We start from the raw sequence: 18,169 nt of genomic DNA on the forward strand, positions 1-18,169 counted from the left end.
AATAGAGTACCTTTTTATTTTGCGTTTTATGTGTTTGGTAAACAGTGCCGATATCTCTGCCTCTGTACACTGAACTTCTACATTTAAAGATTAAACAGTTACACAGGAAAGTATAAATGTAAATACTGTAATATGTAAATACTTATTAATCAAAAGCATGGATAATAAAAACGGAGCAATCAATAAAATCATATTGATAATAATAATAAATCTTAAAAAAATTTCAATTCTACCCCTAGTGATCTCTAATGTAGGTGTAGTTCCAAATAGCTTAGTTGAGAATTTAAAGTATTTGCATTTGAATGATTCAGTAATTGTCAAAATTCAAAAAGCTGTTTTGTTAGGAACATGTCATATCGTTCGTAAGTTTCGCGAACAGTCTGATCATGTCAGTCAGATTAGATCAGCACCAGTAGGTCAGAGTAGTGTAGGTCACTTGCCAAGTAATGCGCGGATAAATGGTCGGTAGTTACGCTAGACTTTTGGGGATGGGGTGAGATTAGAGAATAATAGCAGACTAATTTGTATGCTGTAATTCTAGAATCTCGAAAGTTGTTTTGTTAATCTAATTAATGCATATCATTACTTGGTCTTAGTACCCGTAATGATAGAAGTCTTGCCTGAATGCCGGTCATTTCCGGGTCAGTGGTGGGTCTTAATAATAAAATAAAAATAATAAAAAATAATAATATTTCTTCATTTATTGTACAATATTTAATGTTCTTATTTTTAGTAACTTCTATAATATTTTTGTCGCAAGCCGCATATGAACATTTACTCTCTGCAATTGAATCAGAATTTATGAACCCATCTGGAGAAGCTCCAAAAAATTTGCAATTTGGTAATTGTATAGACTTGTTTGTAAGGTTCGTATAAAACACTATTTGCGAAAGTAGAAAATAAGATATCACTTGACTGTCCAGTTTTATATCCTTTTTAGGAATTGCAAATTCGTTTATATAATAGACTAGGCCCATTTTTGCGAAATTTGATACAATTTTTAAGAATCGTTTTACGAGTGATATCTGCTTTGGTGGTTTGAATTATTTCTCTAATTTTAGAACAATAATTACGAAGTATGTGATTTCTATATTCAATTTTTTCTTTAAAATGATGTTCACCATATTGTTTTGCAGCCCGAACTTTTTTTATATGCTACTAGCTCCGTTGTCTATGATTCTCCTATAACGTAAATTGTGAATTTCCTCAGACTTACACAATACTTTCTAGAATTTTTCTTTACATTTTAGATTTTAAGCTGGTATTATATACCTATTGTAAAACTTCTTTTTTATTTTCACCTAAAAACCCAAAGGATTAATGACATTAGTAACGAAGTACTCGTAATCCAATGAATTCAGGGAATGCCTAATATTTCTTTTATTTGATACAGCCCTTATATTTTTTTTATTTTTAAAGATACACATATAGTTTTTTGAGCAAAATTATATCATTTGAAAAGATCACTTATGTGAATAAATGGCATGAGTGTAAATTTTTCAAGCTACTAGATTGTCATCAATAGATACGAATTTTTCGTTTATTTTATTGAATGACTTTTCAAGTATTGATTTTAGAATATTGGTTGCTTTATATTTTTTACAAAAAATCAATCTTTCCATCTTTCAAAAATATATCAAGTGTTGACGTCATTTCCGTTTCTACCGGAAGCGATAATAAAAATGTGAGGTTGCCATCACATAGATCTTTTAAAATGATACCAGTTTGCTCAAAGAACCATACGTTTATCTTTAAGAACAAAAAAGTTACAGGGGTTGTATCAAATAAAAGAAACACCCGGTATAGCTTCTGCGAAAGCTTAGGTAATTATCAAATTTATTATTCTTACAATATTTCGTAGGGGTGTATTTGTCTAAGTGTAGAGAGCGGAAAATATGCAGAAAAATTTTAGGAAATATAACTTTCTTAATATATGCAGAAATATACAGTTGCATATGCTCCAAAAATTAAAAAAAAGCGTAATAACCGAAATAAATTTATTTACAAATTACAAAAACAAGTTTCCCGAGCTTACGTTTTATTATAAAAAATACATAAATCACATTAAAAAGTGGGTAAATACATTTCGCTAACACATAAATCACATTTTTAAAGATAATATTCTTATAGTAAAAAATAAATATAAACAGAACAAATTAAAAAATAGTAGTAATCGACTATTTAATTACTATTGTGGTAACAATTTCTTTTTAAATATTTTTGAAATATTTTAACAAAAAGTTTTTCCGGTGATTCTAAACTATATATCTGTAAATAGAAAAACTATTCCTCCTTGAGGAATAAGTTCAGGAAAGGATTTAATCCATAAATTAATTTGAGTTATCTTCCACATCGTGACACACCTGTATCGCTTGAAATGTTTTCAATGCAAACTCACGATGAAAAATAATAGGATAACGTCTCTTAGACCTTAATACACTTGTAACCAACAAAAATATTGGCAAACAACGGTATTTTCAAAATTAGGGCCCGAATTTACTCGAAAGGAAGTGGTTTCTCCAAACTACCATAAAACCTTTCCTAGTTATTTGAAGCTCAGGACAATATTTGCGATATGATTCATGAAATTTCGTCTTTCTAGATAAATGCCGATAGATTGACAATAATATTTTTTTCAAAGTAGCACAAAAATTGATAAAATTGCAAAATATGCACCTGTAACGTGAAATGTGCAGCGGAAGGCAAATATATGCAAAAATGCAATTTTTTTTATAGCTGTATTCATCTTTAATTAGCATGATTCGTCCACATATTAAATATCAAGACTTAGGTTGATGCAAAAAATAACGGATATGCAAATTTCATCAAATCCGTTCTCTAGTCACGAATTCCACTAACTTTGTAAAATCATTTGTTATAATGTCAAATTTTCATATTGGAAAACGTTGGGACGATGTAATGAGCGAGGCAATGTAATAAATTGTTGTACGGCAACAAATAATGAGCCTCAAGTAGTGATTGGTGTAATTTTTAAAATCATTGTTTTTCAACAGTTACATATTTTTAATGTGTGTGTTGAATGATGCATGCAACTTAATAGGTAAAGATTGTCCAGAATTATATGAATTTTATGGACTCCCAATGTTAATTTGTTTCACAGCTCAGGCGTCAATTCTATTGTACAGGTAAAGAGCCTGTCAGAGGAAAGCCGATCTTTTCTGTACCTGAGTTCGCCCCGCTCTTCAGCTAAACAGTAAAACTGACAACAAGGCTGTAAAAACAAATTAACTTTGGGAGTCCATAAAATTCATATAATTCTGGACAATCTTTAGGTTACATATTTTAAAACAGTGTAATGTGAGAAAGTCTAATAGCAAACTAAGTTTAGATGCCGGAAGAATGTATAATGAAAAAAGAGAAAAATTAGAAATAAACAAGTGCCAAACGTGATAAAGAAAGTTAACCTGTAAAGTTACCGATTTAAAAATTATTTTAAAATTCTGTGAGGAACGGGAGAATGCAAAAGTCTGTACCTAGCACCAGCTGTTGTAAAAGGATAAATATAATCTCATGTTGAGTTTTGAGAAATATACAGCAGGGTTCGTCTGACAGGGTCGTTAGGTATTAGCATGGCTACCGATATTTGAAGGCGACTCTACTAATCTCTATTCGTCTTAAGGGCTTTTACCAGCGGGATAACCGCCCACTGCAATAAACGGTCGGATACATCAATGTTTCTTTACATGTGAGGAACTCGGTGCCGTACGCGAAAAATTTCTAAACTTCTTTAAACACAGTTTTGATGAATACATTTACAGCGGGGTTAAACAATAAATCATCCTAAGCGCATCACCCGCAGTGAAGTCACCTCCAAATATCAGTAGCCAGGCTTTACTACAAGTAACAAGTTGCATATTTCTTAAGGCTCTACCACACCTCAAGAAAATTTCTATTTTAAAAGATATGCAACTTGTAAAACACCCATGCTACCTCGTTATGACAGCTGCCAATCATCTCTAAGGGTTAAAATCGTTCACTTCGTTTACAATAGCTAGTTTTATTACTGCTATTGTCAGCGGGGGAAGTGTATCCCAGCTTGCAGGTAGAGCAGAGTAAGGAACTAAAATATTTATCTACTATGAAAGAAAACAAACAATATTTCTTAGCTTACGTTCGAGAAGTAAAAACGCAAAAAGACGTCTACTGGTATATAAAAATTGCCATTTTGTAATATTAGTTTCAAAAGTTTTGAGCGATATAGAGGTGTATGACGTCATCGATAATTTTTTAAATAGCACCTCCTACCTTTTTTTAGCATAAAGTCCCTTGAAAGAGAATTTTTGATATGCGGTTTAACCTAATTTACTGTTATAAGAAATGAAAAAAGCCAAATGTGTGTTTTAAAATAAATTAATAAAATCATTGTCAAAGACTGTTGAGATCTTTACTCGCAATACACACAACAAAAAAATGCTTGTTCATATACCTATATAATTTCGACCATAATTCTTTCTCTTATTTTTAAATTCCTGTTTCCATAAAAATTAGTACGTGTTGGGCATATTCTGTAAGTAGGTAGAAAAGTAAAATTAAATTTCCAAGAATATTTTATTGTAGGTACGAAGGTACGTTATTGTGAGTATTTCTTAATAATCGTGGAATTTTTCAACCCAAAATCTTAGAAATTTAGGTAGGTACATACCAACATACCTAGTTACCTCTCGGAATGTATTTTGAATGAAGCAAATTGGTCGAAGGTTATTTCGACAGAACTTCTCTCGCCTCTGAAATACAATAAAACAAACCTAGCTTTTTCGAAAAATTATAAAATTTGATTATGCGAATTTTATTTTTTTTATGAGAACCCGGATAAGTTAAAATTTTTTCCAAAAATTCTAGATGTCTAGGGTGAAAATTCTGCACGGATTTACACACCACAAGTGCAGGAGTATCTAATTTTATCAAATTTAATAGTATATTGTTTTATAAGGAGCAAAAATGAGACTTTTCGTGGCGAATCTGTACGTTTGACGGCCGAGCGCGCGAGGCCGGCAATTACAGATGAGCCACGAAAAGTCATTTTTCTCCGTATAAAACATGCTATTTTTTCTTCAAACGTGAAATTGGATCCAATTTATTGGACATGAAAATGTTGAAATCTAAGAAATTGTGACAAAAATCACTTAGAACTGATTCTTAAAGCACTAATACGATAACCAACTTGTATTCTAAGGTCTAAAACATTCAGACACTTGATCATAAATTATAATCACCAAACAGGTAGGTACCTACCCCTCACTTTTTCTGCCGCTGATGACCGGCAGAAAAAATGCGAAAACAGCCTAGGCAGAAAAATTGGAGTCACTATACTCTATAACTGTGTGATTTTTTTCTTTCAGTATCGATATAGTTTTTCACTTTGATGTGAAAATAGGTCAGTGGCAAATTTACTCACCGAGAGGCCTTTTCTTCTTGTTTAATATTCCAATTTCAGCTATTTAAAACAACCTTCACCTAAATATGCCACCTTTAAAATCTGTAGAGGACAAGTTCTAGCAATCAAAATACCTTTGATTCCATCACGTACTCCGACAAATACTATCATTTTACAATATTTTAAATGTTGTTACTTCGGTGAAATTTTACAAAGGGCACTTCACGATTTCGCACAAACTGTTTATGCAAAACTCTTGTACATCACCCCCTGATCACGTTCCTCACCTTCAAAACTTGTGGAAATGCTTCCTTGTATCACAAAAAAATATATAGTGTTCGCCCCTTTCGCCCTATGGTTTGCATCCTATTAGTTGCGCCACATGTAGGCAACCAACTACACACATAGTTGAATTCGCACGAATTCCAATGACAATGATCCACGGAGCAAGAAATGCCACGTTTAGGGGTATGTTTGCAATGGGGCGCAGGGCGCGAAGCGCCCTGCCTTCACTAAATACCCGACGTTACATGTACGCGTGTTGTTGACTATAAAAAGTTAGGTTATGTTGGAAACGGCTTCCCATTGAAGAGTGTGGGAAATTTAACAATTTTTTGTGGCAAAAGTAAGCATTTCTACAACATTTGAAGGTGAGGAACGTGTTCAGGGGGTGCTGTAGAAGAGTTGTGTGCAAACAGTTTGTGCGAAATCGTGAAGTGCCCTTTGTAAAATTTTACCTTTTTATATTATTATGACTATTCTTGATTGTGCATGATGATTGGTTAATTTAGGTGACAGTTATAATTCAAATCTTCGACTCTGACCGACTGAATTGTGACAAATGACATATGACAGTTGTCTGTGATTGACATTGGCAGCACAAAACACTAGTAACAGTGAGAACATCAACATCAACACATAAGACGGCTAGGCTTAAATTTCATTGGTTGATTCAGCGGCAGCAAAAAATTTTTGCAGCCTAAGCAGAAATTTTTTTTCCTGTCAAGGCAGTGAAGTGGGACTTTGTATTTATCAATTGAGGTATGCAATGACCCGTATTTCTGACGTTTGAAGAAAAAAAACTTTGTATTATAAATTTTGGAGATGACGTCATCCCATTGGTGGACGGACGGACGGACGGACGGACGGACGGACGGACGGACGGACAGACAGACCGACGGACGGACGGACGGACAGACAGACAGACAGACAGACAGACAGACCGACGGACGGACATACGGAAACGGGAGACCACTTTTTTCGTATTCTAGAGGTCATGACACGTCGAGAAATTAGTACTGGACGTAGAATTGTTGACATAGGCCACTTATTAACAACACTGAAATCAATCAGTACTTTAGATAATATTGAAATAACTCATGAAAATTGTTATCGTTTAAAAATTGTTTTCTACTACAAATTTCATATGTACGGAATATTCGGTAATCTTTGTACTGAACCTGAAAATCATAACTATATACAAAGTCAATTATGCAGCTATTTGTGGAGCTAGATCAATGGTCGTAGGTTATTCTCAAATTTCAGAATTTTGTTCAGCTCTAGATATCCCTCAAATACCCCAGGCGACATATCGTAACGCCGAGGCTAGAGTTCTAAAGAGCATCGAAGCACTTTTCGAAGAACAAACCAAAACGCAGGTAAAGAAAAGTACCGATTAGCTGTGAAGGCGAGGGAGGTAGATAATGATTGCGTCCCATATACTACCGTTACAATGCACTGTCTGGGGTAGGACGTATAATTGGAATGTAGAAATCACATACTTCGTAATTATTGTTCCAAATTTAGAGAAATAGTTAAAACAACGAAAGCAGATATCACTGTTAAAAATGTTTTTAAAAATAGTATTCTAAAATTTAGAACAGCTATTATAAGTGCTATTAAATTTAACAAAAATGAGCCTCTTCCTTCTTTTCTAGCATATATTTGGCAATCACGAACATTGTGCAAGTTATTTTTGTTATAAAAGTGGACAGTCAAATGATATTTTATTTCCTACTTTCGCAAATGGTGTTTTATACGAACCTTACAAACAAGTTTTAAATAGAATTGCAACTTTGTCGTCTAGTTTACTTTTTGATATTGAGAACAATGCTGTGGAATGCTACAATTCTGTCGTTAATAAATTTGTGGGAGGAAAAAGAACAAGTTTTTAAGTTTTTCTGCACGAGGATCCTATCAAGGGTGATGCTTTGCTGCGGCAATAAGTAATAATAATAAGGGTACGTTCCTAATTCCGTTATTCAAAAAAAAAAAAAAAATTGGGGAGGCCAATGTTAGTATACGGAGGCGTTTGTGGAACAAAAATTGAAAAAAATTAAAACGATTAATAAAACTAAAACCTCTATTAAAAAATTGCGTATCCGAAGTCTGGATTCCGGTAAAAATAATATCGTCAACGATGAACAAACGAAAACTGCAGATATATTACCTGAAGTGAATGAAAGAAAAAAATCGGATTTATTAATAAAGCTGTCACAGAGTAACGTAAACGTTATTGAAAAAGGTACTTGTGGTCAGCGAATGTGTAGGGAATGGAGTAAAGAAAGGACAAAATGAGAGACGGAATTAACACCGCAAATACCGCTAAAAGTATTGTGTATTCCGATAAAACTTTATGAAAAAAGTCTATACAATTTGGTATTGACAATGAAGAAAAGGCCAAAGAAAAATTTGAAGCTCTAACAAATTTGAAAAAAAATTTTAGGAGCTTCTCCAGATGGGTTAATAAATTCTAATTCAATTGCAGAGATTAAATGTTCATATGCGGCTTGAAGTAAAAATATTAAAGAGCTATTAAAAATAAAATCATTAATTTATTGTTCAATAAATCCAGTTATTACAATTACCTAGTTTGAACCCGAACCACAACTATAGGTATAGTGGACGAAGAGCTATAAGGTTATATGGCCATCATAAAATCATCCCATTGTGCCGAAGTTAAGCTGTTTACTAGAAAGGGTTTTAGGGTCGTAAATAACGTGTCCACTGCAGCTCGACCGGCTGCTGTGGTTTCGTTCAGGGGCGGCTTTCACTAAATATGAAAATCCACCACTCCACTATTTCTTTACTACCTGCAGCCGCTGAGGGTGTCGAAATAACCATTCGCTTTGAAAGCCGGCCCTGTTAAATGTGAGCAAGAAATGTTTAGAAGACGATTTATTGCCAACCGGTAGCTTAGTGCGAACCACACAAAAGGGGCATTTATTTGCGGTCAATTACTTTTATGATGGTCATATAACCTTATACCTTTTGGACAAGTATATGTATCAGGTATAACAGGGTCCAATGCATATAACTAAAAGATATATATATATCCTTCTTAATGCTATTGTCAGGTACTTCAAAGGGTGGTCAAATAAGCTTAAGGTATTTAAAAGGTGCTCTATTGTGTGGGCCATAAATTACAGCTTACCGCCTCAGCTAATATTTTGGGTTGCCTAACTTACTAAAATTTGCCCAAAATGCTTTGCAGTTTTTTTACAATAACTAAAAGAAGTAAAATTTTAACAGAAAACGAAGAATGGCGCCTAAAGTAGAAAAAAATTCTCCATCACCTCGATATTTTTTAAAAGCACACCGAGTTATAGTTTTCGCTAAAAATCCGCTGGGGTTTTACGCACTTTATTTTTTATTTTAAAAACTGCTACGTTTTTTAAAAAATACAAGACGCTTCCTTAAAGATTTTTATGTCATGAGCACGCACATGTATCGCCCTGCTCTTCAACTGTTAAAATAAAGGCGCAAAATGGGTTGGGAAATTTCCTTGAGGTGTGGTGGAGCCTTAAGTATCAAGTAACCAGGTACAGTTGACCGAATTGCGGTATATTTTCGTCTGGGGTTAGGGAGCAGGGCACAACTGCGCCAGTAGTACCTGTATAATCTTGGTAATTATAAGGGTCAGTTAATCCCTAAGCACTAGAGCATCGGGCACCGCTCAAAGTAGGTGTGCCGCCGATGATAAAATCCTCTTAATAAATTCTTCGACAATAAATTTCATAAGAAAAAAATATTTAGTTAGAAATTTAAAGTTCACTGGGCTTAAGAAATGAGTAAATTGAAACGTTTTCAAGAAAAATCAACAACGAAAAATACATCCCAGCTTATCTTACAACTACATTTTGTAAATGGAAAAAATTTAATAAATTTTCTGATCGTGGGCTTTTCGCGGCAAACCACAGTAACTCGCATTTCCATTGGGTCAAAAAACCGTGTTTTCAACCTGACAAACAAAAGTTGGGATCATATAAACAAATTCATTTTTTGACATTATTAAAAAATGGGTTCATTTGCCAACAATTCTTTCGTAGAAAGGCACAGGGATACTAAGTTGTGTATTTTGGGTTGATGTTATTGAGTTAATTACATCATATTTGACTTTAGAAACAGGTGCAGTAAAATAATAAGTGTGGGACTTAGCGTGGAATACAAAAATACCTAGTCGGAATCTATTTGGTTTAATTTTCTTTCTTTTTGGACGCTTTGAAAAATATTCAAACTGATTTCTATATTGAAATAAATCCTGTGTATAAAAACGAAAAACAATATATTGCAAAAGATGTATTTGGTAGACATTTGCTTATAAAATCTAAAATTGTTTAATTCAAAAAGAATGAAATTTCGAGGGATAATTTTGTGGAATGTGTCAGCTACAAATTTGCTAATATTATGTCTTAATTGTAGATAATAAGATAATGTTGATTTGAATTTTTTAGTTTAGTTTACGGTGATTTTATTTCACAACTTCAGAAATTATATCATTCGGAGCCGCATAGATCAATAACAAATAAAACTAAAATTGTTTTAATTTGTAGGTAAGCGAAGAAAAATGTTGCTTCTCCGGTGGGAACATTGTGTCTAAAGGGTTCTTGGAAGGTATTCGAAATCTGGGAAACGATAAGTAATACTGAGAAGGGTGAACAAAAGATAGGTTTTACAACATGCAGGTGGACGAAGAGAAAGTTTCGGAGTGATACTGGGAGTAATTAAATACACATTATATACAAATATACAAATCCTATACAATTTTGTGGGACTTGCCAGCCCTCACAAATTTACCAACTAATAAGTATTAACTAGTGATTATACAAATCTATGTAAGTATGTAATATATATGTCGTTTTTCAATAAATATTTAAAAAGAACAAAAAGTAAAGGAAGTGAAGTTATTTGAAAATTGATATAAATAGTATGTCCAAGTTATTTACCAAATTTTTATTAGTAACATTGTAACATTCTGCACCTGTAGAACCCCTACTCTTTTCCTATCACTCCTACTTTACCTATACAACCCCTATAAAAACTAGTGTTAATAACAAAAATGTGGAACCCCTTTGGCAACGAAAGTGAATAAGTAAGCTTAAATATGCCATTTATAAAAACAAAATAATCTAAAACATCATAATGCACATTTGATTCTTAGAACCTTCGTTTCTTTGTGATAAGCAATCGGGTCTTCAGGGTTGTAAATTACCATTATCATAATCCTAAGCGATTGAGGGTTACCAATAAACACTTTTGCAAACATTCTGCACCTGTACAACCCCTACCCTTGTTCTGTCACTCCTACTTTCCTTGTACCAACCCCTACTCTCCGTCTACAACCCCTATAAAAACGGAAAAATTTGTACGTAAAATTCATAGTTCCATAGTCGTCGAGAACACAGTTTCTTCAGACAGTTCAGGATGGAAAATTCTTCGCAGTTATACACTCCGACAAAACCCACGGACTCCTGGTGTTTGGTTTGCTGCCACGTCCAGGTCCCTCGTCGGGCAACATTGTATTGGGGACCCATTTGCCACGACTGTTGCAAAAAAATACATCTTCAAGCAGCAGCCACTGATGCACCCAACACACAACCACATCATCGGTAAGTAAAATTTTGGGTTTTCTAGTTTCCGATCTAATTCCTTTCGTTTAGTTCTAGAATGGAAAATTACGTGGAGTTACCCACTCCTAGGAAACTCACCGACGACAAAAGGTGGTGCTCACTGTGTTGCGACGCCGAGGTCCCTCAACGCGCAACCCTGGAGTGTCCAAAGTACGGACCTCTTTGCCGCCGCTGCTACAAAAATATCTGGGAGTTGTGGGAAGAGTGCAAGTGGATCGGACGTCAATAATTGTTGCCGATTATTATTATTGGAAATGTCCCATGTCTATAGTGTTTGTTTTTGTATCATAAAATTTTGTTTAATTATTATTTATTTACTTAGATATATTTTTTTGTAAATAAATACCCAAAAATTAAAAAGAAGTATTTCTTTGTTTTACACATTAATTTATTTTTATTGCATTGATCACAACTGTGAAAAGTTTATAATTATAGCAAAGATAACGAACAAGTTATTGTTATTATAATATTTAATGATCGAAGGGGTCTTATATAAATTGAGGCCTGACCCCGCCTCTCAAACGACAGAAGGTCTATACTTATGACCACCTCACCATCCTTTAATTTCTACTCGGAAAACATTGATATTTGTAATTGTCCTTAAGTACAATTTTTAGCACTTTAACATTATTTATTAAAATAAAACCAAAAATATTGTAAGTGTATAAGTACAGCTATTAAAAATAGAATCATTAATTATTGATAATAAATGAAAATAATACAATTAATTTGAACCCCAACCACAACTATACAGGGTGATATATTAACAGAACCTGTAAACTTAAAGGAAAAAATGTATTACAGAAATATCAAATTTTAGGTAAACCGTATCTTCATCAACAAATAAGTGTCATTATTAGCTCCTTTCAAAAATTTTTCGATGTCCAGTTTTGTAAATACGCTCGATTTCTTTGCGACTTCACCCACTGATTTTCTTTTGATGAAGACTATCAAACTTGCATAATTTCTAATTGCGATCTTCTTATTCACATCAAGTGTTGCTTGTAACATTGAATAAATTACTCCATAAAGTAGAATCTTTTAAAATTCGTGATTTCTGTTCGAAGTATGGTGATAATACCTCTTCTTTCACATCTTGTACTCTTTTCTCCAAGCGCCAGTTCTCGAACTCCTTGTATGCCTTTTTATATTTTCTGCATACGATTCCGAGTTTTAGTTATCATATTGAATGTAGGGCACGTGTGATTCTAAATCACTGTTCCCTGCCAATAAAATAAAATTCAATCTTTAATAGTGCTGAATTCTAAAAATGCATGCGAAAACCTTGAAGTTGATTAGATAAAGAGATTATTTCTAAAATCATTAATGCCTTGCTGCTATCAGCGGATTCTAGTTGCATTCAGTTTTACTGCTCCTTTATACCTCTTAAAAGTGTTTACCTTTATAATACAATAATTTTTTCATATACTATCTATTTCACAATTTCTAAAACGACTTATTCTTAAATCGCACGATCGTTTTTCTAAACTTCTCACAATGATTATCAAAATATATGTAAATAGAGAATCATCATAACAAAACTATAACCAAAGGTGCCTCTGGTAGAATTATATTTTTGTGCTGCTTATTTATACAAAATCGTATTGTAGTCTACTGCAGTAATGGGTAATTTTTTAGCAACACTGTGCAACTAGATTTGCTTTGTTGTGCGACGAAATTCCGGATGGGACGGACGGTCCGGAATCTCGCCGATAACGTATGGGGTGGCGGCGTACTTGGGTGCTAAGTTTTGGGTCGACTAGTATCGCTGATATCAGTAACACGTCTGGCCGACCACGCTTATACGGCGACCTTCACACCGCCGGGGGTGGCGCCTTCGGTCAGGAGCGGCGGTCGCTCGGGCGCCAGCTCCCTCTCCGGGGGAGGGAGCGCCGGGGTGCTCTAAAGCCGGAGACACGGAATTCAGGTGGTGAGCCTCCCCGAAAACAAGAGAATAAGAAATAAAACGGCAAGGATATTTTATAACAAAAATAATAAAACTTACGGCTAAACAGCTTAAATATCTAACAAAACGGTTTTACAAACAAAATTAAATTAAATGTCTGGCACGGTCGTTCCTCCTGGGCGGCGACTTCCCTCAAGACGGGCTCCTCCTGGCTCTGGAGGCGGCGACCTTGAGATCTGGAAATCGCGCGAAGACGGTGTCAAAAAAAACGCGGTGGCGGTGACACGGTTTCTCGCCCGGGGGCGGCGATTCCAAGACCGGTACAAAACAGGCAGGCGACCCAAAAGGTACTTACGGTAGTCGAACGGTCGAACTACTACTCACTTCTCACTTCTAAAAAAAATACCCACAATCGCCACAGCACTTCTTGACTGCTGAAGACCTCAGGCCAGAATTCTTCTCCCTCCCTAGTTGATTATCCTGGACATGATCCATATTGTCATTAGTTCAAAACAGCATGAACAAGACAAAACAGTAAAATTATATGAAATTAAAAATAAACAGAAAAATAAATATTCAAATAATGTTTATATATTATATGATCGTTTTCCGGGTTGGGACCGTGTTAATTGAGTTTTTGGGCTCAAGGTTTCGCACACTTTTGTAAGTGACATCTTCAGGAGCAGGGTTGAGAAATTAGGAATAAAGCAAAAGAGCACGGTAACTCAGTATGTCTACCATACCAGAGGAGAAACTTTTGGACAGAACTGGGAATTTTCAAACAGTTATTAACTTTAAATCACTCGTTGGTTCGATAAAAAATTGAATATGCAGCGGTGATGTGGTACCCTATTTATTCGATCTGTGTACAGCAACTTGAGTCAGTTGAACGCAAATTTCTAAAATTTTTGTTATACGTAATGTCTATTATATAGATATATCTACCATTTGGTACATACCTTCAACAAGAATATTGTTACGAAATAAACCCATACACCCCCCCGGTACGACGTCTTTGGGTGTTCTAGTATGTACTCCAGAAATACCTCGATCGCTACTCATCTAGAAGGTAACGCATAGGTTTAAATAGAATCACCTTGGGGAACGATTCATTCAGTCAACGAGTCAAGTCCATTCAATGTTGAGGGAATTTGGGTCTAGTCAAATCCATTCCAGTCGAGTTGGAATTATTCTGAATATAAATAATTGCTGTATAGTTAGTCGTGTAGTTTTATTACTGTGAAATAAAGTGTTGAGTTTTACCCACGCCGATTTTAATTATCGAACAACGTAACAGTATGAAATTAGTGTATGGCTTAGTGAATAATATAATTGAGTGTCCTTTTTTGCGGGAAAAAATTATATTTTTAGTACCTAGATTAAGCGCTTGCAGAACTAAGATTTTGATAAGATCGCCAATAGTACTTACGTGTAATTTTAATTTGATTGGTGGAATGTGGGACATCAATAAGGACTCTTGTAAAACAATTTCCAATGTTATGGTACATTATCTAGAAAACTAATTGACTTGATTTTATGTATTGTATATATATATGTATATATGTAATGTATGAAATAACCAATACCTAATATGTACTACAAACCATTTTGGTTCTCTTGTAATCGAGTGTTTGACACGTAGGAAATAATGAAATAAATCTATTATTATTATCATTAAAACAATGGGCAGCGAAAACTGGATCTCAAATAAAAATAATCACACGGTTCTTATCTTAGTTAAGTTTTAATAATAGATATTTTTCACGTGTGTAAATACTCTGTTTATCGCTAATAGACTAATATTATTTTTATAATAACATAATGTGCATGTACAACGATCTAAAGAAAATTAAGCGTTTCATCAGCTTAAAGGTCACTTTTTGCATTTGTTGCATCAATAAATATAACTTGCAATATAAAAATTTTGTAATGCCGTATCAGTCCACTTTAGAAAAGTTTGGAAACGAAGTCAGAAAATTGTCCCATGTTCCAAAAAGACTAATAACTACGTTATATTATTTAGCTTTATGCACGAGGGTAAAAAAAAAAACGGGTGATTATAACCAGTCAACCCAGAATATTGTCTTTGAATTTACGAAAATAACAGACATTCAGTGTTGTCCAGGTACTCTCGAAATTTTTTAGAAGGAATTGTTTTGGTCATGCAGTGTTTTATTTATAAGCGAAAGATTTTCAAAAAGTCAACAAAATTAAGGACTGGCGGTGTCGATATTTAAAAGAAAAGGACAATTTCCGCATTGATAAAGTAGAAATTAATCTCCAGAACTGCGTACATCAACTCGTGTAATTATGACGTTAATATAAGTATTCGTATTTGCCTTGTCATGCATTTCTGACTAACGGATCCGCAACGTATTGTTGTTTCCGGGAATATTAAAATAGTGCAAAATAGATCCGATTATTTTAGAGAAACGATTTCTTTAATCATTACGTCACTATCAGTATTTGTTCCGATATTCTCGACTCATGTTCCTTATTTGCTTAAATAACGAATATAAATATGTCGCTTTAATATCCTAATAACGCATACAATTGGCTTTGTTTTCTCAGACTACTATTGTTACATTTTCTGTAGTACTTTTTCCTATTTTAGTGTATTAGTTTGATGTTTTTTTCAAAATAAAAGAAAAAAGACTAAGTGAGTAATAGCTTATCTGTGCGATCAGGTGATATAACGAGTACGATGATCTAGCAACTTAAAACGATATATATGTATGTGCACACACTAATATTTAATTTGTGTTTACGTGAACAGCGTGTCTAAATAGCGAGAATTATTCGTCAGGTATGTTTAAACTTAGTAACAATTAGCTTGCTTATGCTATCCCTTATTTTATTGTTTGCAGAAATGCTTTGCGGTTCCTTCTTTGGTTATGCCGTCGCCATTCTTGTCGTGGCAGTTACGGCCCTCATAGCCTACTTTAAATGGACATATCAGTACTGGGAACGAAAAAAATTCCCCTACCTTAAACCAAAGATTCCATATGGCAACACCAGCAGTCCACTTCGACGCAAGGAAAATAGTGCTATAGAACTAGCACATTTCTATGAAGAAATGAAGTCCAAGGGATGGAAACATGGAGGACTTTTCTCAGTTTTAAATCCTACGTACATGGTTGTAGATTTGGACTACCTGAAGAATATTATGACAAAGGACTTTCACTATTTCGTAGACCGTGGGCTGTACTATAACGAAGACGCTGATCCTCTAAGTGCCCATTTGTTTGCTATAGGTGGCGAAAAGTGGCGAAATTTGAGAACTAAAGTCACTCCAACTTTCACTTCCGGGAAAATGAAGATGATGTTCCAAACCCTGGTGGACTGTGTTCCTAATTTCTTGGCAAAAATTGAATCAGATCGTGTGGCCAATGCACCGATTGATATTAAGGAGACACTTGGATGCTTCACCACTGACATAATTGGGTCTTGTGCCTTTGGTCTAGAATTTAACACATTCAAAGAAGAAAATTCCCCGTTTAGGAAATACGGCAGGCAATTTTTTCAGAGTAACAAACTCAGAATGATGAGAAGTCTCTTCCTTATAAATTTTCCTAACGCTGCTAAAAGGTTAGGTATGGCATTGATTCCTACGGACATTTCTAAGTTCTTCATTAAGCTTGTCAAAGATACTGTTAACTACAGAGAGAAAAATAATTACACCCGCAAAGACTTCATGCAACTACTGATTGATATCAAAAGTAACAAACTTGATAGCGAAGGTGGTAACAAACATGACGGCAAAACATTAACTCTTGATGAAATAGCTGCTCAAAGTTTCGTTTTCTTTATCGCGGGATTTGAAACCTCGTCCACGACCATGACTTTCGCTCTTTACGAGCTTGCGAAACACCAAGATGTCCAAGATAAACTCAGAGACGAGATTAATAGTGTTTTGGCTAAACACAATGGGGAGATTACTTATGAAGCTATCCAAGACATGAAATATATGGATCAAGTGATAAACGAAGCCTTAAGGAAATACCCCCCGGTGCCTTTCCTGACCAGAAAGTGCGTCAAAGATTATAAAGTTCCAGACGCAGATGTAGTGATAGAGAAAGGTACTATGATTTTCATTCCAGTTTTGGGTATTCATCACGATAAGGAATTCTTCCCGGATCCTGAGAAATTCGATCCCGATCGATTTACCGAGGAGAATAAGAGTAAAAGGCACCATTATTCGCACATTCCGTTTGGCGAGGGACCCAGGATTTGTATAGGTATGAACAAATGGACAAACATGCGCTAGGTAACTTAGAACTGAAATTGTGTTGTTTCAGGTGCACGTTTTGGTCTAATGCAGTCAAAAGTGGGGCTAACTACTCTCTTGAAAAATTACAAATTTACAGTCAACAAGAAAACATTAGAACCACTAAAAATGAAAGTCACCTCTGTTGTGCTAGCAGCAGAAGGAGAAGTTTGGTTAAATGCGGAAAAAGTATAAATAGGACTCTTATTTTATACAGTTTGGCACAAATGTTGTTACTTCCACATGTGTTATTTCATTTTAGTAACTTTGTTGTACTTAGGTTAATAATAGCGTTGTTGTGACTTATATAACATGTTTTTCTTTCTGTATTGTTCTTTTAGTTGGAGTAATTAATCTCTAACCTAAAATCTATTTCTGCAACATGAACAATAACCTTAGTTGATCGTTTTTTTGGGCACCCCACTCCCTACTTATCGCAAACGGCTACCAGTTTCTGCGAAGAGTTTCATCGTTCGCTCAAAGGTTTTTTATATTGCATGTAGTCAATAGCAATATTCGGGAATTCAATTTGAAATTTCTCTCACCATCAACTTTGACTCCATTCCGATAATAACTGTGAATTAAATTGTAAGCCATGGCACCAAGAACTGAACGTTGGTTAGTTGTGAAAACAACACATTTTTTTAATTCGGAAAACAGAAAACATGTAAAAATAAACTGAACAACGAGAA

General features: G+C 34.5%; 1 protein-coding gene and 1 long non-coding RNA gene across 5 annotated transcripts; one reads left to right on the forward strand and one right to left on the reverse strand.

Moving 5' to 3' along the window:
• Positions 1–13,266: 13,266 nt before the first annotated feature.
• LOC135142361 (uncharacterized) lies at positions 13,267–14,848 on the reverse strand. Of its 3 annotated transcripts, none has more exons than XR_010282507.1 (4): positions 14,797–14,848; positions 14,640–14,729; positions 14,170–14,402; positions 13,267–14,109 (listed from the first exon to the last, which is right to left on the reverse strand). It is a non-coding gene; the product is annotated as an uncharacterized LOC135142361 (long non-coding RNA). The 3 variants fall into 3 exon arrangements; XR_010282508.1 differs by having other exon boundaries at positions 14,815–14,846; XR_010282506.1 differs by having other exon boundaries at positions 14,640–14,838.
• A 958-nt stretch (positions 14,849–15,806) lies between these two features.
• Positions 15,807–17,875, forward strand: LOC135142345 (probable cytochrome P450 6a23). 2 transcript variants are annotated; one of them, XM_064074034.1, is made up of 4 exons: positions 15,807–16,016; positions 16,078–17,448; positions 17,509–17,713; positions 17,754–17,875. In XM_064074034.1, the coding sequence occupies exons 2-3, from the start codon at positions 16,080–16,082 to the stop codon at positions 17,670–17,672; spliced, it is 1,533 nt and encodes a 510-aa protein (XP_063930104.1). In that variant the 5' UTR covers positions 15,807–16,016; positions 16,078–16,079; the 3' UTR covers positions 17,673–17,713; positions 17,754–17,875. The 2 variants fall into 2 exon arrangements, with proteins under 2 accessions (XP_063930104.1, XP_063930103.1); XM_064074033.1 differs by having other exon boundaries at positions 17,509–17,875.
• The last annotated feature ends 294 nt before the right edge of the window (positions 17,876–18,169 follow it).

Source organism: Zophobas morio, unplaced genomic scaffold (genome assembly GCF_036711695.1).
Source record: "Zophobas morio isolate AGI-343-1 ecotype UQ-CSIRO unplaced genomic scaffold, CSIRO_AGI_Zmor_V1 ptg000046l, whole genome shotgun sequence".
Taxonomy (NCBI): Eukaryota; Metazoa; Arthropoda; class Insecta; order Coleoptera; family Tenebrionidae; genus Zophobas; species Zophobas morio.

Excerpts from the sequence above, each read along its gene's own strand:
- LOC135142345 (XM_064074033.1), top strand. The coding sequence starts at position 16,080 with ATGCTTTGCGGTTCCTTCTTTGGTTATGCCGTCGCCATTCTTGTCGTG. Across the intron at positions 17,449-17,508 it reads GGGACCCAGGATTTGTATAG|GTGCACGTTTTGGTCTAATG; the intron begins GTATGAACAAAT and ends GTGTTGTTTCAG.